Source organism: Sylvia atricapilla, chromosome 4, assembly GCF_009819655.1.
Source record: "Sylvia atricapilla isolate bSylAtr1 chromosome 4, bSylAtr1.pri, whole genome shotgun sequence".
Taxonomy (NCBI): Eukaryota; Metazoa; Chordata; class Aves; order Passeriformes; family Sylviidae; genus Sylvia; species Sylvia atricapilla.
The window spans coordinates 72,881,848-72,904,941 of NC_089143.1; the positions used below are offsets into that span (position 1 = coordinate 72,881,848).

The 23,094-nt window shown below is 41.4% G+C and overlaps 1 protein-coding gene across 1 annotated transcript in view; it reads right to left on the reverse strand.

Moving 5' to 3' along the window:
* Positions 1-18,113, reverse strand: part of TNIP3 (TNFAIP3 interacting protein 3) — a 36,531-nt gene extending 18,418 nt beyond the window's left edge. Inside the window, exons 1-6 of the mRNA XM_066318474.1 lie at positions 18,042-18,113; positions 15,059-15,144; positions 8,102-8,234; positions 2,077-2,163; positions 1,803-1,853; positions 505-594 (exon numbers count right to left, since the gene is read on the reverse strand). Coding sequence (XP_066174571.1) covers positions 505-594; positions 1,803-1,853; positions 2,077-2,163; positions 8,102-8,234; positions 15,059-15,144; positions 18,042-18,113 — 519 coding nt within the window. The remainder of the gene's footprint in view (positions 1-504; positions 595-1,802; positions 1,854-2,076; positions 2,164-8,101; positions 8,235-15,058; positions 15,145-18,041) is intronic.
* Between the last annotated feature and the right edge of the window lie 4,981 nt (positions 18,114-23,094).

Consider the following 23,094-nt stretch of genomic DNA (forward strand, 5'->3'; position numbering starts at 1 on the left):
AGTAAATCAAAACCAGGTTGGCATTCTAATCCACTGTCAGTGAGTGTTCCCAACCTCCTCATCATCTGGCCAGTTCATTGATTTCCAAAGAAGCAAGTTTAAGGTTTGGCAAGCCTTGCAGCCCATCTTCCAGTGCTTTGGTATTTTGGTTAAAGCCCATGAATATTCAGGAAGCAACGCTCAGGAAACATGCAAATACACGATAAGCTACAGGTGGATCATTTGCAACCCTGCAACTCCTAAACGGCCAAGGACTTTCCTGCTACTTTGCTACAAGTTCCATGAACATATTTCCAATTAGGAGGTGTTTAACTTCAAAAAAATGAATGGAAGACACCTACTGACTGGAATACTACTGGGTGCAAACCCTTATTGTTCCTTGGCCTTTAGCAATAATGGCCATTAATAATTTTTTCCCTTTGAACTAAATAAACCTCTGCTCTTCCAGATTCATGGGCATGGTACAATCAATCATCATGTGGTTAAGGGTGTATTTAGGATTACCTCTCGTCTCTGTCTTTCCAGTGTGAGGATCTGTTGCTCCAGAGAATTGGATGATAGAGGCTTCTTTTTGCTCAGTAATGTGTGCCTTGACTGGGAAAAAGGAACAAATTAAAGCCTCTGGCCTATTCTCTTCAAGATTCTCATGTAAAGCTCCCATCCACCCTGACAGGTGCACATAAAGAAACTGAAACAAACATTTTCTTATATCAAATTTGTATCTAAATGCCTTCACACCTGCTGACAGCTGATTCTGGAGCATACGCTTGCTTTAAACCCACTCAGGCTGTGTTTTAATTGAAGCATAATACAAACAGCCACTGAAATAACCAAAATTGTATCTATTTGTACCTTGTGAGACACACACAGAACACAAAATAGGATTTTAATTATCTTGCTGATGACAATTCAAGCAAGTAGTGCAAGCCACAAAAGTTGAGCATGACTTGGAGTGGGTGTAAGTAATTCCCCTCACTTACAAGAGCAAGAATAATTAGTAGGATTGCCTCTGGTGAGTGCTTGCAGGCCCAAGGTGATAAACTTTAGGGCAATGGCCTCAAAACAAGCAGAAAACAAATAGGCCATTTGGAGAGATTTAGAAGATCAGTCTATAATTGTTCCATTTTTTAAAAGCATGGCATTTCACCCATGCAGAACAGCAGCAGCTAGACCGTAATTTTTATAATGGCAGTGTTGTAGATCATAATTTCCAAGAAGTTTCTATGGATTGTCATGAAAACAAACATGTGATCTATTAGAGAGAGCAAGAACTGTACTGGAAAAAACAAGACAGCCTCATAAAAATAGAACATACTCTGTTCAGATCCATGCTCAGGCATTTTTGCTTCCCTCCCTAAATTGTCAACCAATATATGAAAAACGAGAATAATAGTGTGAGCACTTCTGAGGTCTGGAATAAATTTTCTGTAGATAGAGAATTTAATGCTGAAAACCAGTGAAGATCAAAGAACAGTTCTGCTGTGTCTTTTCAAAGGCAAAAATCCCAACCACATATTTACCCCATGGCTAGTCCTGCTGAATTCTGATGTGGAGCCCTTGACTTCCAGGCCAGAAAACACTTAATCCCTCTTCTTGTAGTTCACAGACATGTTTAATTTAGAGTATCTGAAGCAATACCTGGCAGCTAATGGAATTATTCCCATGCTGAATTGCTTTCAGCATCGGGGCCTTAGGAATATGTTGAAGAGCATGTTTAAGAATAGTAATAAAGTGAATAGGACAACTCACAAATCTAACAATTACACATATGCTTGGCACTAACTAGCCCAAATACTACTCACAGAAGTTGTAGGGTCACTCAAATGAACCACTTTGCACCCTTTGTGCAGCTCCTGGAGGGCAAAAAACACCCATTAGGAAGGGTTTTTTTTTTCTAAGAATGCCACATGCAAAAAAAATTTCTAACATTTCCTTCCAGTCTTAGACATTTCAAATAACTCAGAAAAACCTATTAGAACATGAAGATCAGCCCATAACTGTCAATCTACAAAGTGACCTGCACCAGCTCCTGTTGATCAGAAAACACTTCAGGGAACAGCCAACACAGTCACTTACTTGCAGTGGTTCTGCTGGTGCTTCCATGTCACTCGCACCTGCCCAGGTGCATCCAAGCCGGCCTGGAGTGTTTCCTGCACTGTGGGTCTGTGGAGGAAGAAGAGCAATGAACCAGAGATGTTTATGTTGGATAAAGGAGCAGGAGAACTGCTTTCAGTGCCAGAAGATCCAGGAGTGCTGCCTGTGGAAGCAGCCAGGGTCCAGAAAGACGTGGTGGAATTCTTATTTTTACCTTTTCCTCCTTCCTGGCTGGGGCTTCCCAGAATGAACGAAGCACAATGCCTATGACTAACATGCCAGGCAAGGCAGCTCTCTGCTTTGTGTGCATGGAAATCACAACTGCCTGGCCAGTCCCCCCCAGAGAGGAAGTTGCATGTGTAAGGGAAGGAAGGGTATTTGTTTTTCCAGTAAATAAGAGGACAGGCTTTCCTATCTCTGCTTCCAGTTATAAAAAAGGACTGAAATAATTACAACAATTATTGACACTAAGGTCAACTATCAGAACAGAAAAATGAGTGAGTCATGCTTCTAAAGGAGGTGTAGCAGAGTCCGTTAACAGATACAGGGAAGAGTACCCCCGTAGAAAAACCCCAAGATGTTTAGGGGAAAACCAAAATTGGAAAATTTATTTGTTTCCCTGAAGAAAAGCTGCACGAAGATAAAGAATGACAGATGTGTTATTTGCACTTCTGCCACTTGCCTTATCTGAGCACAGATCCAGCTTCAAGCTACTCAAGACTTGGGTACTCAGAGGTACCCAACACTCCAAACCTGTGCCTCAGTCTCCCATTTGGAGGAAGACATTAGCCTTAACCAAGTTAAACTCACAGAAAAGGTTAACAAAGAAAAGGCTTCCATGGACTTCCTATACAAAGTCAGAAAGAAACAGAAAAGTGCCTAGTGTTCTCATCTTCAGTCCTGGAATTCTGAATAGTAATGGATTTCAGAGGGAAGCATGAAAGAAAAGGTCTGCTCCTTATTGTGGAATGATGTCTTGGGTCTGTGGCTTTTGCAGTTGTTTATTTCATTTTCAAGGAATGAAATGAAACCTAGCCAGTAAAATTTGACATAAAATAATAGAAACTCCTCTTTCAATTTCCAAAAATGGATTTAGATAAAGTAAAGCAATCCTGTGAAATGCTGGAATTTTGCAGGCACATTCCAGATCTCTGGTTCACAATGTGTGACTAAGCAACTCCTCTTTTGCAAGATACAAACCCCAGTTCCCAAGACAGCTACTATTTTAGAATATTTGCATATGAAATATGTCCTGTTACCCTGAAGTTCTTTCCATTTTCCCCCCGGCTTATGGACCAGCTGGAAAACTTGTGGAGTTCCAAGAGAAAAATAATAATAAAAAAGGTTATTTTAATGAGGACATTTCAGATTCTACACAGGACACATCCTGCTCATCAAAAAATTAGAAGAATTTCATCTGTACCTAGTTCAAAACTAGACATTGAGCATACTAGGTACAGCACTGAAGACTATAAACTGGTGGAGAAGAGCACCAGCACTGGGCATCTGAATTATGAAAACATGATCACAAACCTTCCACATTGCACATCTGCTCTTGAGGGCAACGCTTCTCAAGCCCAGACAACATGGCCCCTTCCCCAGCTCCCACTCTCAGCAGTCTCATTCCCACTCCAGCAGCACACTCACTTTTGGAGAAAGCTCAGGTTGGACAGCTGCATTTTATGGTCTGGCCTGCAAAGGTGAAGCATCCCCAGTCTCTGGCTTCCTCCCAAGAACACTCTGGGATGTGGTGAGTGAGGCACTGAGCGGTCCCCGCAGTGGGGACAGAAGGGCAAACCCAGGGCACAGTCCCACTCAGCAATCACAGTTCCCACTTGAAAGATATTAATGCTCAAATTACTTTGAAGAGAGGATGAGGCTGAGACCTCGGCTGATGCTGTAATCTAGGTCACAACAGTTTCCTGGAGAGCTGAGTAGTTTCCTGGAAAGCTACCTGGACATTAGGATGCTAAGTCCCTTGTTAGTGATTTTTGTCATGGCTGCAATAATGACGACTTAAAATCAATGATTTTACATAAAACTGGACAGACTAGAACTCAGACTAAAGTACTTTTCAGTGCCTGTCTCATCCCCCTAGTAGTCATAGGAAAAAAATCAGTAATAAGTAATAAGATAATCTGTTAAAACATATTGGAGAGAGAAGAGTATGTCTGAAATCTGTATGAACAGAAGAAATGCCAATGAGTAGGGAACAAAAGCTCAAGCTCTTCAAAGGTATTCTAGTGGTATTCTTCCAGCAAAAACTGGGAAGTTGAAGCAAAATCATTGCCTGTTTCTGGTGAAAACACTTAATAGCACCAAAAAGAAAGAGAAGGAGATGACAACATTAATTTTCATTGATACCGCAGCAATAAAGACACTATATTTGTTTGTGTTTACTGCTATCAAGAAAACTCTCAGCTGTACAACAGCACTCCAGAAACCTGAGATATAGAGAAATCCTTAAAAGAAGGACACTTTGAGACCTATCAGGTTTCAGAATTCAAAAAGCCCCACAAATATTTTGAAGTATTTGTATTTGGTTTGAAGCTATTGAACAAAATGCAGAGTTTTAAATTGCTTGGAAAATTCCAGTTGACAAACAGACTGTAAATGCAGTCACAAACCTAAAAATCTGCCAGGTGTGGAAAAAGCTGCTCAGGAAGAAAACAGGAGAATTATCTGCCCCTCACACTCCCTAAGTTAACTCCCAAGTAGCATCTAACAACTACTTAGAAGGCTCTTAAGTTATTTCTATTTTATTTCCATGATACTCCACAATTTCTATTAGTAGCAGCTTTAAGATCATTGTTTCATTTTCTTTTAATATCCTGTTTAAAAATGAGAAATATTTTAGTTCGTATTCTAGAATGACCTGGGCTCCCTGAGCACACAGGGCTTTTAAGCATCTTTGAGAAGCTTGCAGTGGGAGAAAAAACAGAACCTTGGAGCTGTGGCCAGTACTGAATCCTCTCACAAGCCTTGGCATCACAAGAAGATAAAAGTTCTCATTTTTCAGAGTGCTGGGTCTTAATTCTGGGAACAACTTGTGTCACAGTATTACAAAATATCACTCAAATTCAGATAATGAAAACTATTTCTCACTTCTGAAAATTCTGTCTGTTCAGCAACTGCAGTTAAACCAAGAACCATTAAAAGGCTTGATGAAAGCAAATGTGAGACTTTCCTTGAAAACAAAATTATACAAAATGACAAAGTCATAATTTTTTTTTCCTAGCTGATCATGCATCTGCTGTGAGGTTTCCTGGGGATTTTTTTTTTATTTTAATATTTTAAAAATTTGTATGGAAAATTTTGTTCAGTTTCAGACGTGTAGAAGCTAGATTAACTCTGAGATTACTTGGGTTAAAATTTGGTGGCTTTTGTGGAGCCTTACTTTGCTTAGGTTTCAGCTGAGCTTTGTTATTTGGCTTTATTGCTGAAGCTGTTATGCCAGCAGTGTTTGCCACAATATCCATTTTCCCATTCTGAGGCATGTGGTGAAATGGTAGACAACGAGAGATTTTGGCTGAAGAATGAAATTGGCTCTTGAACCAGAAAAAGAATCTGCCTCTTCCTGCCTCCGCCTGGCCCCTGTGCCTCACCAGAGAGGTGTGCTAGAAAAGGGATTTTCCCTTCAGTAAGACTGTCAGCCTCAGCCTTTTGTGCTGCTCAGTTATGTACTGCCTCTGACAGAAAAATAGGTGCAGATGCAAATTTGTGTCTTAATATGTGGGAGCCAGATAAAATTACAGCAACACATGGTTTCAGTGTAAATCAAAATATTTGCGCACAGGCTCCTGCTTCAGGATTTCCTTTATCCACTAACCACAAGGGCATGGCTTGTACCCAAGTACCTAAGCATTTGCAAACTCAGGCCTGCTGATGAAAATCCAACTTTCATATGAAAATAATTGGATGACAATTTGCAAATCTAAAAAATGCAAACCTATTCCCTTTCCTGGAATAGAGAGTGCAGCATCAGGACAAGCTGCAACTGAAGGAATCATGGACTCGAAGGATGTGCTGAGAGGTTCATTCTGCAGAACTCTATTTTCTCTGTCTCTCAAATATTTGCATTTAAAACCACACTAATATAATAAAATTTTATGGAAGAAAAATTCTGGCAAAAAGGGGAACTTAGTTATGGACATTTACAGATCAGTCTTGAAAGCGATTTAAGGTCAGATGGAAATGCCTTTCTGCAGAGTGCAATTTGTACTCTTCACTCCAGAAAAAAAGTTACAGAATGAAAATGACCTGCTGGCTCTGACAAATAACTTCCTGATGAATGACTGACACTATGGTGAAGGGTACACTTGTGTTTCATTATTACCTTTTTCTTAACTCTTAAACATATAATTTGCCCCTCATTTTAAGTTAAAATCAGCATAATTTCACAAATGGATATTTTCTGGTGTGGGTTTCTAAAAAATATTATTTCATAATCTTCACAAAGTCTACTAGGTGTTAAAAATAGGACCTTCTTTCCCAAAACACACCATCCAAGACAGATACTCCCAGCACCTTACACTGAGGTGGTTGAAGCTCATCAGAACTGTCAAGCTGTCACTCAAGCTGTCACTTGAACCCCAGCTTGATAAGCAGCCAAGTGAAAAGTTGCTTGACTTAAAAGTATAAATGAAAAATAACCAGCAGGTGTCTACTGCAGAAATATAATGAAGTGTCCCTCTTTGAGCTCTGAAAATCACACACACACACAGACTTTACAGGCAAGAAGTGCCATAAATGCAAAGAGCATAAAAGCACCACAGATTAAATACCGCTACAGTCTCTGTGTGAAGCACTGCAGCACCCCTCAGAAAGGGTCCATGTAAGCACATGTGTTCTCTTTCTACCCCATACTCCCCACATCCCCCAAATCCTTTCCTATGTCTCCTTCTGCTGGAGAGAGGCTAACATATGGAACCCGGTGTTTGCATGGATTACTTGCATCTTGTAATTTCAGTTTGGTTCTGCACTGACTTCTGCTTTACCACGCTTATTTCTCCCCTGCCTCCGGGAATCCCCATTCCTCCCTGTGGCTTCTCTCTCACCGTTTCTAATCCCACTGGTCTGACCCTGTGGCGTCTCCTTAGGCTCGGCTCAGCTTCATGCCTGAGGTCATGAGTCATTCTGGAGAAGGCGGTTTGCATGTGAAAGGAGCCGTGTGTAATTTCGGATTTCGTAGAAGAGAGTCATCTCCCTTTTACTCCTCACCAATTTCCTGCATCGTGCCCCGGGGTGCAGCCTTCAGAGTTTTCCTTTCCCCGTCCCGTGCTGGAGTCACACAGGTAAGAGTGTCATCCCTTGCAGGTAGATCATTCACGGTTTAATCACTCCTCTCCTCAGCACCCTTCCCTCCTCCTGTTCACAGTCTGTGGAAAAGGGTAAATTCCTTCTATTCTTGCTGTTTCAGGGGAGAGGAGCGAAACTGAGAGGGAAACCCAGAACAAGTTTCTGTCAGGCTTGTTAACCACTGCTTCACTGCAGGCAAAGACAACCGCCTTAGCAGGTGGCTTACGATTCTCTGTTTGCAATACCACAGAAGTGTGGGTTTGAATCACCATCCTTTTCCTTCTCCTCTCTTCCTATTCATCTAAAAGCCTTTCTGACACTTCCACAGGTGTTTGTGTCCCACCCCTCTGCTCATTCCCAGTTAAATCAGAACTTCCAAATCCTCAAAAATGACAGCGTTCTGGGGGTTACACAGTTCCAAGGCACTGTGTTATCCAAAAGGCACATCTGGCTACAGGATTTGACACTTAGGATAATAATCAGTGGGTTTAGATGACCTTTTAAAGCACTATAAAATGTACCTTCTCAGTCACTCTTCCTCATACCAGAAAGTAGCTATATCAGGGGAAAAAAAAAAACCAACAACGTGTAGCAAGTTCATTGCATCATTTCAGAAATCCTAAAGTTTCATGCATAGTCAAGTCCCACAGAGAACACCCCCCGAATGTTCTTTCCTGGCAGATAAATATTGCAAAAGCACACTGATTACCTTAAGGGAACACGAAGTTCTCTGAGGGCTCAGCCTCTCTTGGGCAAGAGGTTTGGGGTCCTCACACGACTCAAAAGTGCTGCTCTTCCCTATCAGGTTCCTTATTTCAACATCCAGCTCTTTACTTTCACACCTGCTTAGGAAGAAAAAGCAGTGTTAAACTTTACACCAGAACCTGAGGCTTTCTTCTGAATATAAGAACGCAGAGCTGGTCCTGCACCAAGCTCCTGCTCCCTTCCTTCCTGGTAACACAAGCAGAAAGCACCAGGGCAGTGACACACAATAGCTAAGTGCTAAGGGCAGAAATTCATTTGAAATACTTACACAAGAAGCCTTTATGAATTGTACCGCTTTTCACCTCCAAAATCCAAATCCACCCTTTCGGAGATTATATGAGGACTGCCATGTGCCCTCAACCTCACCCACTCAGTTTCAAGAGTTTTAAATTCAGCTTAGGCAAAAATGCTATCAGAATAATTTAATAGGTTTAGAATTGCAAAACTAGGTAATCAGTTTGCAGCCTTTTGATGGCACATTCGTTTTCTCTAACACTTTGTAGCAGACACGTGACATGCATTTTCAATTTTTTTCCCCTTAAAGGTTCCTTTAATAAACATTTCTATCTTGAAAAAAAACCACATTTCTATCTTGTAAAAATTTGTCTGTTGAGAAAACTTAAAATTATCTATTCTTAATGGGAAAATGCTTTTCTTTCAGTCTCTCTGCTAAGGACATAGAGGGCTTAAGTGCACCATAAGGACTTGTTCCAAATTCACAGAACAAACTTGCAACTAGGGCTGATTCAATTGAGGCACTGTAATGGTGGAATGTGACTTCCAGACAACTAACTGAGATGTAATTAACAGAAGCCTCTAAATTGCCCAGATCAACCCAAGTTATCGAGAAAAATTCATCTCTTTTGCAAGCTTAGACTTGTTTAATCAACTCAAACCAATTCTAAATATTAAGTAATGCGTGACCAGAAAGCAAATGGCAAGGCTCAATATCACCAGCCTGTTATAGCAAGATTACTTCTTGATTTAGGCAGAAAATACAAAATTCTTTATTTGAACCATCAGAAAAACTGAAAGCTGTAGGAGTTTATCAATTATACTTCCTGAAGTTTTGACAGGCAATCCCCAGGGATTGCACCACAGGTTCTGAGGAAACTCTTGAAGCAAAATTGATAAAACTACCTAATAAACAAACCCATTCATCTTAATCATAAGAGTAAATAAGTGTGGTGATTTTCATGCTGATAGCATAGAATGATTCATTTAACGCTCCATATTTAAAACACAGATACTGTAGCAGGAATATATTTTCACTAAGCACGAATACAAAATTATTTCCAAGAGGAAATAAAACACCAACAATAGCAAATAAGGGCTAGGAAAATTCTAGAAGTTGTTGTTGTCGTGGTTGTTTTGTTTCTTGCGGGGTTTTTTTTGTCGTTGGTGGTGGTGGTTGGTTGGTTTTTTGACTTGCTGCTGGCAGTTGGATAAGCTGTACTTTCACGGCCACGAGGATTAAAAAGCAAGACCTTCCCAAGGCACATTTTGAGGAAGGCCACGGTGGTGCAGGAGGCTGCAGCTGCTCTGAGGGCTGCTGGCAGCTTCCAAAGCCTCAGCTGTGTGTGGGTGGCAGGTGAGCCCCAGCCGCAGCTCAAGGAGAGAACTGCAGGGAGAAAGCGACGAGTCTTGCGAAAAAAAAATCCAGCCCTTCTCTGTCTGGCTAAATGTTGCAAAATCCTGGATAACCCGGGACAAGGGGCACTTATTTTCTAAGCAATTCTGCGCTGAGGTTCCGGGACCTCGGGCAGCAGCCAGAGCAAGCGCTCTGCACTCTCAAGCGCACTTCCCTGGAAATCAGCACCTTCAGCCCGTCTGAGCTGATAGCATCTGAGGGAGCTTTGTGGAACAGAGGCGCACACAGCCCTGAAGAGCCCTGGCTGCTTGTGAGGCTGCTCAGAAGAGCTGCAAAGCCACAGCACGGAAGCAGGCGCCCGCTGCTGCACTTTACCACCCGCAGCTGCCGGCACAGCCCACTCTCCCAGCTCGGGCAAAGGAGCCCGTGCTTCTTCAACTCTTTTAAGCCAAATAAAGCAGCTTAGCCTAAGAAAAAAATGACTCAGAACACAAGAGCAATGCCCAGGTGCAGCCCTGGGGACACTCAAAGATGAGTCTGGCGAGAGTGCAGCAGCAAATGCTTAGGCAGGCTGCACTCAGCCTTGGCTGCTGGTTCAGCCACAGCAGGCGGAGATGTGTGACCACAACCTCCTGAGGTCAGAGCACGAACCAAGCTGAGAAATACCCCATAAACATGGGCGGTTGGCTTTTAATATCCTTTTTTTCAGACAGGAAGCGTTCATTCCTCTGCTCCCCACATTCTGAAGTTGTAGCTGTAAATGATATTCACCTCCTGCTGCTCCTACCCTTGCCTCTCTCTCCACATTCCTCTTTCTGGACTTACCTGGGAAAGAGCACGACCCAGCTGTGCCTGGGTGAAAGAAAAAGAACTACAAGAAGCTCAGATCTCTACAAACCAATTTCTGCTCTGTAATATCCATATGTTTGACAATTATCATGAAACTCAGAAAGCTACTTCATTTTTAGACTGAGGAAGGATTACTGCGTTTATCTGCATTATCAGCCACTTTGATAATCAGAAGGATACATTCATGGTGAGCTAGAACATTAATCACATCTGGTGTGTAGATCTGATTTAGAATCTGGGCTTTCAGAGCACACAGATGCTATGAGTGCTTGACTACATCAAGGGACTCGTGACGAGGAGCTAAAGCAGACGAAGACAAGCTGACCACCAGAGCTCCCCTCAGAGAGCTCTAGAGGGCACACAGCACTGAGGTTCTACACAGAACAGCGTTCAAAACTGCTTTTGGTTTCCTGGAGTTCACAGGCACACCTCTGCACCATTAAAACTTTTCAGAAAATATTTAAAGCATTTTTCTGTGGTCATACAAGACAAAGTATATCCCTTCTATGTGCTAAAGCTTTCTAAAATATACAGAGATATAAAAATTACACAGAGCAAGCTGTGATTACTGCAGGAGACAATAAAAGATTAGAGTGTTAACTCTTCTCTGTAAACTTTGAGCTAGTTTGAGTTCTTGTTTTGAAAAATTAAGGTATTTTCCATGAAAGCAGCAGGTACAGATGTAATGAAGGAAGCTGGCCTCCCACCACAAGTTTTAGCAGCTTGCAGGGAAAGAAGAGACCCCCACCTTCCTCACCATTTCCATATCATATCGGAAAAGCCACGTCCTCCAAGGATAAAAAAATTAGGCGTGCTTCCTTTGGTTTTCAAGTTGTCTTGTCCATGCAGAACTTCACTGTGCACTCCATTGAAGGTGTTTTCATTTCTCCCACATGTTCAACTTGCTGCCTTTAAAATGGTTTTCACTTCTTGCCCTGTGATACATCTTTGCACCACTTCAGTTTCTAGGCTCCATTGGCCTATCTATCTACAATTATTGATATTATTTTTAATAGTGTAGTACTCTAAGTAATGATTGGCATTTTTATAAATCGTTGCATACTTTTTACAGCAATTCCATTTTTTAAGCTGAGAGCCAGAACACGATCAGTCCCATGCTTTGGGCTTGAGCAGCACAGATTGAGGGCTGAAAAAATAGAAGTTTCTCAAATAAGAAGGTAGAAGCTCCTTAAGAGACCCAGTTTTGCATCTCTTGGCTTTCCCTGCTTTTCACTGGAAACTGACATTATTCCTTACTCATAGCAGTTACATGGCAACAATGGACATACCTACGAGATGTCCCAAGGCATTTATTGCACAATATTAATACCTAAGCCACATAATTCTAGTTGAAATATTAATTTCAAGGCTGGTAGTGCTGGGGTCATTCTCTTGTGGTGGTGAAAGCACAAATACACACGATAAACAATTGTGAAAAAACGTTTTCAGCAAGGATTTACAGCCAGATGCCAACACCATGGACTCCTATTTTGATGGGAAATGAATTCCAGAGTTTAATGGTAAAACACGTGCTTCATCCTCTTGGGTGGGCACTTGGGATGTAGGATTCTTGCTTGGCTAAGCCTAGGGAGTAACTTCATGGAAAGAAAGAAATTTCTGCATTTGAATTATGGAGAATGAACTGGTCAGATAAATTACAAATGTGGCAAATTTCAAGACAAATTATTTCAGCTAATATTTCCCTTATTTATGATAATAGACTTCATGTCGGAAAAAGGCCTGTAGAATAAAGGGGAGAATCTGATTGAATTACAGAATATTTAATCTAACTTGTACTAGAAATAGACTTAAAATAGGAATAAAATTAGGGCTATAATTATTAAAAATGACAGTTTATCTATAGAATGAGCCTATTCTCTTATGTTCCATGTGATTTTACAGGATTTTTCCTCACTTTTAATTCAGTTTTGTAGAATTCTTAGGGTTTTTATACAAATACATCGGGATTTTTATGTTAAAATCTTCTCCAGTTAAGACTAAATAACAACAAAGAATTTCCAGTCCAGTAAGCAACAGGAAGAATAAAATTTTGCCAAGAAGACAAAAAGACTTTTGTTACAGAAAAAAAAATTTTGCAGCCCCATAAGCTCTTAGAAGTTTAGCAGACTCTGAGCTGATAGAGAATAGTTAAAATGTGGTGCAACTCCCTGAGGATCAGCGGTGCTATGCCAGTACTCAACACTCCACTCAAAGTTTAGGCTCAGGAATTTGAGCCGAAACTTTTGAAATTGAGCTCCACTCGTTCTGTGTTCCACCTCACATGTACAACCATAAAAAATAGTTTATTGGGCATAAATCATGCTGTGCTGAGACAAACACAAAAAGAACATCTGCCTTTGATAATTATGAGTAGATACTTAAAAAGTGAGTTTGGGGGGGGGGGGGGAAGGTAACACGTTATTTCAAACTGTTTCTGGCTTAATATTTTAACCTGAGTTTCACCTCAAAAAAACTTAACCAGTATTTCAAGAGCACAGCTGGAAAGCCAGCCAAGCATCAGCTGAGATTTACCTGGCAGAACTGCGCTGTCTTCAGAATGAGATGTCCCACAGGTCAGAGTGGGATTAGGAATAATCTCACCCCAGCACCAAGAAGAGAGCTCCATAAGGTCTATGAGAGGGGTCAAAACATTCACTGCGACCATAGCAGAGAAACCACTTAAAACTTTCCCTCAAATCTTATGTAGCCAAAACATCTGCCTCTCACCCCATAAACGTCCCCACACTTCTGTTCCCTTTACGACAAAGGAATGAGCCTTTTAAGGCACATTTAATAGCCAGCAGCTGTTGGGCTGTCAAATGCCACATCTGGAGAAGCTGTGTGTTGTTAATGTGAGCAGAAACAATCATTCTTTAATACTTTTGCTTAATTTTAAGAATTACACAAATGACAACAAAAGGGGTGCATGTTCTTAATGGAAACACATCTGGTTTTCTCTGAAAACAAGCCAAAAAAAAGGGGGGGGAGGGGGTTGCCCATTTATTAAGTGAAGCTGCACTTATAATCCATCCCAGCTCAGTGAGGAGAAGGACAGCTACTGATACACAGACACTCAGCGTCTCTCAGTGTTTGACTATTCCCCTCAGGAAATTTGCAACATGCGAGACGACCACGGCTGTTGGTTTGCATTAAACGATGTTACTTATCACACGGTGCAGTTCCCTCTGTGCCCGGATATTGCTGTCCCTTGGGAAGCTTCCATGCTGCTGCCTCACTCCTCTACCCTATACAGCATGTGCATCAGGGAAGGAGCATCATCTCCCCTTCATTTGGATCTTCTACTTAATTATATCAGCAAGACATTGACTGTCTTCCTGATGGACAGCATTTGGGCTGCATTCAAACCTCAGGAAAGCCAGTTAAATTATTTCCACCAACTTTCTCAGGCTTCAAATGAGCCGTGAGTGAGCTGCAGACAACTGTCTCCCTGGAGAGGCAGCAAGTGGGGCACTGTCACCCAGACTCATCCCCCAAGGCCCCTCACGTAGCTGCATGTGGATCACCAGTGGAAAGGGAATTGATTTTTGCCATGAAAATCAATCAACTGGAAAGCTTGGCCAAGCAGAGCCACCAAGCAGCACGTGCTGTCTGAGCAGATGAGTTCCCCCACTGAAAGGCACACATGCAGAAAGCTGTGGGGATGTGGCAGGAACGTGTTGAAAGAACTGAAAGCCAAAAGGACCTGAAGGGAGGCAAATCTAGATGTTTTCAAGTGCTTACTTGTTTTCTGTGGAGATCAATGTCTAGGAAAGCTTGTGCCCCTTTCAGGGCACTTTCCTGGCCTCCGTATGTGCCTTTTTGGAATTGTGTCCCTCCCATGGCCCCTTGTGGACTGGCTGTTTGCCTTGCAGACTCAGCTGGAGTCCCACAAGTCTTTTCACGTCCCACATGTGCTCGTTCCTCTGGAAAGCTGGGACTCTGATGCAGTGCAATTGCACAGAGCTGACATTTTAAACTCGTACCTGACACCACTACTCTCTTTTTGAATCAGACATCACCACAAGCAGCCAATTTTGCCTCCTAATTCAGCCTGGGTCACTATGGGGATGCTTCACCAATGCCTTGCTGAGCTGGGCTCACAGCTGAGCTGAACTTTTGGAGGTAAACAAGGCCATGATTTGAGTCGATGTCTCCCACACAGGGCTGAGGTATTTGCAGTGATCTAGTAATAGCACAAGCAGGACAGACAGATGAAAACCACTTGGAAATGCAGCCAGGAAGTGTAACATACAGCAGCTGATAGGGGACAACCAGCTCTTTAAGTCAGGTCGGCTCCTTGCCTGTGGTGGCTGCCAGGCAGCCTCAGCTGAATTATACTCATTGCATTATACTCAATACTCTCAGAATTATCAGTAGAACTAATACTACCTCGTGAAACTGCAGGTGCCCCCAAAAGACATTTTAGCAAAGGAGTTTTTCCATGTAACGTTAACACAGTACCTTTCCATTTCAACACACTGATGGGGGCACAGCTCCATGCAATCCTCTGCCTCTTTCTTCTTCATTTTGAGCTCCTCACAGTGAATCTATTAGGAACAGGGCGAAAAAACAAGAGTTTTTAAGGGAAAGTAAAAAAACCCCCAACAATCTAAGAAGAAAAAAGCTAATTATTCAATTAGAATGAGAACAAATACCAGTGTCTTGTATTTCTATTTTGTTCATCATTAACTACAAATGGTTGACAAGCAAACCAGGAATCCACTTCCTCCTTCCCAGCACCATGGTCTATTAAGTCCTCCACTGTCAGGGGACAACTCTGCAAGAGCAGGAGCAACAAAAACCTCTGGTACAAAAATCTACCCAAGGAACAAAGCTGCCAGCAGTCACAGGAACATTGGAAGGGCTGCAAAAAGGGCTTTTATTAATCACCCTAAAAGAATGAATTACTTTTTATACTCTAGAATTCAAGCATGTCCTCACATTGTCCAAAAAATTCCTATGCTTCATGGAAATGCCCAGTAGAACTACTGCTCCAAAATGAAGAGAATTTGAGTAATGACTCTAATCTAAATCCCTTGGAGAGAAAAGAAAAGGAGCCACATGTAAGTTTTGAGCACGAGTGTGTTGTTCAAGCACTCTACAAGCTCCTAACAAGCTTCCCTCTGGTCAGGAAAGTTACTCCCCAGCACTGCATTTCCTAAGAGAAGGGAGCTAAATAAAAAATCCCATACCAAGCTCCCAGAGAAAAGAGCTGCTACAGGTAACTGTAAGCAGTCCACATTAAGATAATCCCTTGAAACTGAAAGTTTTGAATTAAAACCCTGAACATGAAAAAAGCAAGTACTACCTCTCCATCTCAAGTGGGAGAAGAGATTGTGTAAAGAGTGAGCCAACTTCATCTCATCCAGAGGAATCATTCTGCTCCTCTGCTGCAGGCTGGTGACAGTCCTGTGTATGCTTCCTCAGACACCCCTAGTTCATCGGAGCCCAGAAGCCTTATTCTTCTCTTTAGATCAAACAATATCGTTATGGTAGCTGCTAGAACTGAAAATTGATAGGTTTCATAAGACCCATCTTAAGGACAGCAAGGTGACCACTGAAATGAAGTGGGGAGCCATCCAGAGCTAAACCTGATATTTATAAGCAAATAAGTTTCCAATTACAGGTCACTCTCTTTATTGGTAACATCAACTTAATGTGAAACCACAGCTGAACATTTTATAGAAATCATGCTGCTTCATCTATGTGCACGACAGAGATTTAAAGGGAAAGGTTGCCAACAGAAGATCTGAGGCGTTTGGCATCCCTCCCCCTTTTTAATTCCAATTCCTGCAGGCATCTCACACATTCTAAGTGCATCTGGTAATTACACTAATTACAAGGATCCTATTAAGAAAAAAAAAAAGTCAATTCAGTTTCATGTGAAACTTGATTCCAGTTTGTCTGAGTTTTATGAGTGTTTATTCATACCACAATCACGTTGAAGTACGGAAAGCTGCATTTGATTGATTTCAATGGGAGCAGCAGACATTGGGGACTAATGAGGATTAAGCCTTATTTTGGAGTGCCTGAACTTGGCCTGCATGTGTCTAACTTAAAAATATCAAATTTGAAAAACATTGACCTGGAATGAACACGCTCTACTGCCACTGAAACAACAACAAAAGAAAAAATTAAGCAAAATCACTAAAAAAAAAATCAGAATGAAAAAGAATCCCAAAACTGACCCAGAACACCACAGAATTCAGACTGCTACTCCATCTCTAATTTCTCCCACTGAGCTTTGACATTTCACCAGTTTCAGATATATTTGCCAAGCTGGGCACAGTATTGCAGCCCACATTAAAGGGACGCAGGTTACATGCTACTGAAAATACGACACCCATGTTGGTAAGAGCCATGTAAGAAGCAAGCAAGGTTCTGAAAAACTTGAAGGGAAAACAAAGCAACGGTGAATGAACAAAACTATATTTATTTAGTTATGAGATGTGCTCTTTCCTGGTCCTGCAGTGTGAGGCAGATTTGGGGGCCCTGCTGGGGGGTTCTCTGGGGCTGCATTGTGGGTGCTCCGGGTTTTCCGTGTCCCTGCTCTGCCAAGCCAGGGAAACACAGAAAAAGCTTCTCAAAGCTGACAAGCCCAACATCCCTGCCTTGCCCAGCTGCACACCCAGGCAGCATAAACACGTATTTCTCCAGAAGCTCTGCTGCTCACGCTGCTGGGGGACATGTGGCAGGTCTCCTGACTCTTAGTCATATGCAGATTTTGCAGCTGAAATCCAAATCTCCACTTGAGAACCTGAACGAATGAGATGCGACCCAGTCGTTGTGCCCTGTGCAAGTGTTTGTTATTAAAAAACAACCAGCAGTTTTTATAATCATAATATGCAGTGTAATACTGTAGGTTTTTATTAGATCTGGCAGACTGAAGCCAAGATGGATAAAATTCAGCTACTTCAAAGAAGTAAGGCTCTGTAAAAGAGGGGGTTGTAATGGTCATGTAAAGGATTGCTCAGAATTACATAATTTTTCTGCTTTCTGTCAAGGCTTTTAAGAACAGGAACACCCTGAAGTAAAACAGAATCAGTTCTACTCACAGATTTATGGGATTTTGCAATAATTGGAAATGTTTGTCAAAAGGGTGCAGAATTTCCTTGGTGCTCAGCCACCAAATTTATCATGGCTCCAAGACCTAAGTATTTCCTAGATACTCCCAGAATATGTCAAAAAGGCTTTTTTTTTTTTTTCTATAGTATTAATTTGCATTAAAAACAAGTTTCTCATATAGAAAAAAAACCCCACATTTGGAGAGGAAAAAAATACATTGTTCAAGAAAGACAATGAGACTCACTAATTTTAATGAGATCTTAACTGTAAAATTGATTACAACCAGAGAGGCACTCATCACACTGGTGTTTCAAAATATTTTCCAAAAATGCTTTTTGAAACATCCTTATTGTAAATTTTAATCCTGCACTGCTCTTGCCCCATTCTCTTTTTCTTTCTCCAAGTCTAGTTCTAGCTTAAGAGCATCTGATGTTTCCAAGCCCTTGCTCATTTTGCCCTAACTTGCTCGGTAATTCACTTGTATTTCATTTGTACCAAAGCAATATTTTGTGGGAATGCAGTGTAATATGAAGGACATGAGATGAGCCAGACTAAAAGCACAGAAAAAGGGAAAGGAGATGTTTGGTTTGGTTTTCCTGCCTAGATCAACTCAATGGCTCTATTTTACCAATGACCACCATCACCAGACATTCTCCCAGTAGAAAGAAGAGAAAAGAAATAGTATGTCAAATAAATTAAAGTACATGCTAACAAAATTCACATAAGGAATAAGCCCACTCATAAGTTACCTTTCCAGTAATACACATTTTTGTTTTCTGAAAGCTGCAGGGCCTGTCACAGCCAGGCTGACTAAACTTACCTCTTTTAAGCATTACCCATATTGCAAAATAGCTCCAAGACAAAGTGGAACAAACACCATCACCAATGCTGTTGATAAATAAGCCAGCAGGCTACACGTTATTTGGCTGTCATGTAGGAGGAGTGGGAGGGAGAAATACATTTTTACAGTAAATATGATCAAAATGGAAGAACAACCAGAGCAATAAAAGAGCATTTGATGAAAGAGAGCCTGAGCAACACTCACTGAAACCAACCTAAAACAGGAATAAAGCCTTCAAGACTTTTTTGGCATGAAGAAATCAAACATAGAACATTTCTGCCACCTCCCCCTACCCAGATACTCCCAGGTTTGGTTCTCAGAGTAGCACCTGAACCAGCCATTACACTGCATGTCTGCCCTTTGCTGAAAATGCAGCTTCATACACAAATGTTGCCTAGAAAAAGCCACAAACATAGCAAGAGCTGCCAGTTGTCTCCTCCCCTGTTATTTCCTGATAAAGTGCTGCAACTTCAATATGAGACAGTTTCTAACCAAAATTTTAAATCTGAAGCTTGATTTTAGCAAAAAATAAAGAGTAGATAGTTTCCTCAATCCTGTCTTGCCTTATTTAATTCGGACAAAATGAAACTGGTACCTGTCCTGTGGGATGCAGGAAGATTCAATACCTTAAGCTGATCTCAATATTAGGTACAATTCACCTTGATTAAGGTAACAGTAGATTTTGAGCAGAAACCCCCCCCAAAGAACTTAATTCCCAAATGCCCTCCCATGGAGCTGTGATATCCACAGCCTGATAAACAGTGTGGGCTGTGCTCCCCCATACAGGGTGTGTGAAAACGCCCCTCTTGGCACACACACACACCAGTTCGTGTCAGTGGTGAGTGCAAAACACTGCTGTAAAGGACCTTATTCAAAATCAATACAGCACTTGTTTCTTGAACAGAAACTGAGACAAAACCAATTTACAGGCATGTTTCTCCCTTTGCCAATCAGCAAATTTCTAAACATCTTTGGACTGAAGATCAAATTTCTAAACATCTTTGGACTGAAGATCTTGAGAAGATCTAAAAGTCAGAAGATGATTGCCCAATGAGTAAAAATCCCTTCTTCAAGTAGAAATCAGTTGCACAAATGTCACCAAAAAGCCACCACAGTCATGCTCAGCCTCTGGTAACACACATTTTACATTTGGGCTTACCATGTCAGCCACTTTGCACAGGCATCTCCACAAGTGAGTTTAAAGCACACAGGCTCATTTGAAAGGCCACAAAACATGAGCTCGGTGCCAAAAATATCCTGACCACGCTTCCAACATGCAAAAGAGTCACATAAGAAGTGACCAGAGGAAGTTGCAAATATCATCTCACCAAGCCATCAAAGTCACACACACAGCCTATCTCAAAACACCCTCAGTACTTCTCCTGTTAAAATGAGACTCCTCAATTTGAATACATTTAGAAGAAATCTTTTCTTCATGGCAAATGCTCAGTTCAGCTAAAGCCAAGTAGTGTGCAGAGGTCTGGGTGCAAAGTCCATGATACTTTGAGCACACTTACTGTACACAATTTCTGCGGAATGCAATTGTTAATAGAATACTAATTAATTTTTAAAAAACTATCAAACATGTTGATAAAATAAAGCCCACAACAATTAATATCTTTTCAATGCTGTTTTCTCATTATCTGTGTCTGACTTGAATTTGCTCAGCAAATTATTTGGAGGTGGGCAAGATGGGAAGGAAATACTTAGTTATTTGTTAAATGTCAACTGTAAATTATGCAATAAAAAAAGAGATTCTTTATTATCATTCACTGCCAAAGCATGGATAGGAAGCTTTCCTATAGAAAATAAAGATAAAATATAAAAGTAAAAAAAATAAAATACAGAAGTGAAAAGGAAAAATGCTTCAGGATAAAAGCAAGATTACTAACTTTGGTGTTCATTGATAGCGCCCAAAATGTGGGATTTTTGCAGAGCAATTTTTTGATAGCATTGTCCCTGCAGTGAAACTGTGATGTCGTGACAGGAAAGGATGAAACTTTCTCGTGTAATCCAAACCAATAGATAAAAGTTAGGATGTATCACATCCACAACTTTGGAATCAAATCTCTGCAGTGTAAGGAGGTAGAATATAAAAACGTACCAGAAGGGAGATTGCTCCAAGTACAGGAGCCAGGTGGCTGTAAAAAAAGGCACAGGCAGGCCCAGCTACAAAAAGCCATGCACCAAAAAGAAGGGAAGTTTAACAGCAAGAAGACAAGAACGGTTGGTTTAGAAGAGGAATGCAGTCCTGTTCTATGCAGGATTCATACTCTCCAAACAAGCTTCAAAATCCCAGGACAAAAAACAACAACAACAACAACAACAACAACAACAAAAAGGAAGAAAGAAGAGCCCACAGAAACGTAGGAACAATCCAACCAGCCAGCTGCAAAAAATCATTGGCATTGCTTGACTGGCAGGAACACCAGCCCTAAACGACCCAGAAGCACATGTTGCTTTCCACACATTCCAGCATTCCCACACTTCTGGATATGTGCTGCTGCTGCTGCCAGAAATTTGGACTCTGCCAGCAGCACGTCATGATGTCCTGAGGATCCAGAACCAAGCCAAGAGAAGATGAGAACTTTTGCTTCATTTTGGGAGGGAGGTAGAACAGCTCCTACAGCTGCCCCAGCACAAACAGGAACGTGCCCTGTGGCAGCAAACAACACCAGCCCTGGAAAAAGGAGGCTGTAATACTGCAGCTCCAAGTATTCCTTACTCAAGGTTAGGATGCGTCAGAACTTCTGAGGTGCAGCTTTAATGCCAATTTACAGCCATAAAGCAAGCAAAATATCACCTAGCCCATACTCAAATGCTATGTGGACTATAGAAAATAATTTTTAGCAGATGTCCTAATGATAGAACTACCTAAGGGAATCCTGTGCCTGCTCCAGGCAGAGTCAGTAGCTCAGGGAACATTCCAAACTCCAGAGAACAGATGAAACTTCCAAAGTTCTCAGCAGAAACCTTATCCAAAAAGAGGGGTTTTGGTCAAACTCACCACAGGTGCATTGAATCTACTCCAAAACAACTGTTCAACATGGTCAGTAACATATATGGCAATATATCCTTTACTATCGCTGTACTCTTCATTGTCCAGCTTTATTCAGGAAAAGTAAATAAAAGAACATTCCTACAGCCATTCTATATAAACAGTAGGAAGAAATTAAAAAGCCACTTAGGAGAAAAAAAAGTAACCCAAACCCTTCAAAATATCAGATTTTGGATTTGAGGTCTGTTTGGTAGATGAGAAAGGAAAAGAAGCATATCACTTCACACTGAGGCTAGGAAGAGACTCCCCAGTACAAATTTCTATCGAATGTAGACGTTACTCACCATATTTAGGGAAGGTGTCCCTCTCTGTACTGCCAGGTTAGGATACCCCAGTCACAAATAAAGGCTCTCTGAATCAAATGAGAACTAAGTGGTTTGGAGGCAAAAGTGTATCTGTGTGTATATATATCTCTCAAGGTTTAACCTACAGCCCAGGCTTAAGGGAAACCCCTTTCCTAAAGTCATTCTACCATTCAGAGCACATTCATCTCTCTCAAACACAACCCACACAGACCTACTTGAAAGCACTGCTTGTAAGAGACCACAGAGGATTCCCTCTCATTCTTCAGATTAGCACAGAACAGTGACACAATGCTTCACCCACGCATCAGCAGGAGCTGCTCTGTGGGAAAAGTGGCACTCTAGCATGGTGGAAAAGCTGCATCAACTCAGATTAAACAGAACACACCTATCAATCTAGAAGGAGAATAATTTACTGTAAGGGGCAAATAGGTCAGGGATCCATTTCTAGGAATGCATTTTAATTAGAACTTATTTCAAATGTTTCCCTTACAGAATCACTGCTCAGTTTGACCAGCTACAGTCTCCTCATCAGCAGTGACATTCAGCTCTGCCCCTGACCAGAAACACCACCCTATCATATCTGATTTTCATTCTGAGAAAGAGGGCTTATAGAGGTGAAGGCTGCAGAAATCTCTCCCCTTCACCAGACAAGAAGTGATACAGCATTTTCAAGAATCTACTATTCATTCCAGGCTCTAGCCCCCTGCACATAGGAGTTGATTAAACAAGTTTCACAGATGATAAAAATTAACATTATCATGCTGTCACCTAAAAGTGGAAGATTCATGATAGGTTAGCTCAGAAAAACACTCTTCTCTAAGTCTGACTGTTATATCGGTTTCAGTTTTGATGACAGCAAAACCTGTGCAGTTCTGCACCGAGGACTAAAAACCCTGCTGAGATTTTTAGGAGATTCCTGTTGTAACATTGGTGATCTAACTGCCCTGAGAGCATTCCCACCCTCCTAGCAAAAACATCTCACCAGCTCAGGAGTGCAGGGTCGATCTTCTTCTGTCAAAGCACTTACACTCAGCTTCCCACATGCACACAGAGAGCAGTAATTTGCAAACTCATGTCCAGTTCACTGCAGGTTTGTTCAAACAAAACTATTCTGGACATATTTGCAAATAGAACAGAGGAAACAACAGGCCAAGGTCAGGATCAGGATGTGGGAAACCAAGGTCCAGTGTTTTTTTCCTTGCCTTTCCCTGAAGGGAGTTTAACTGTG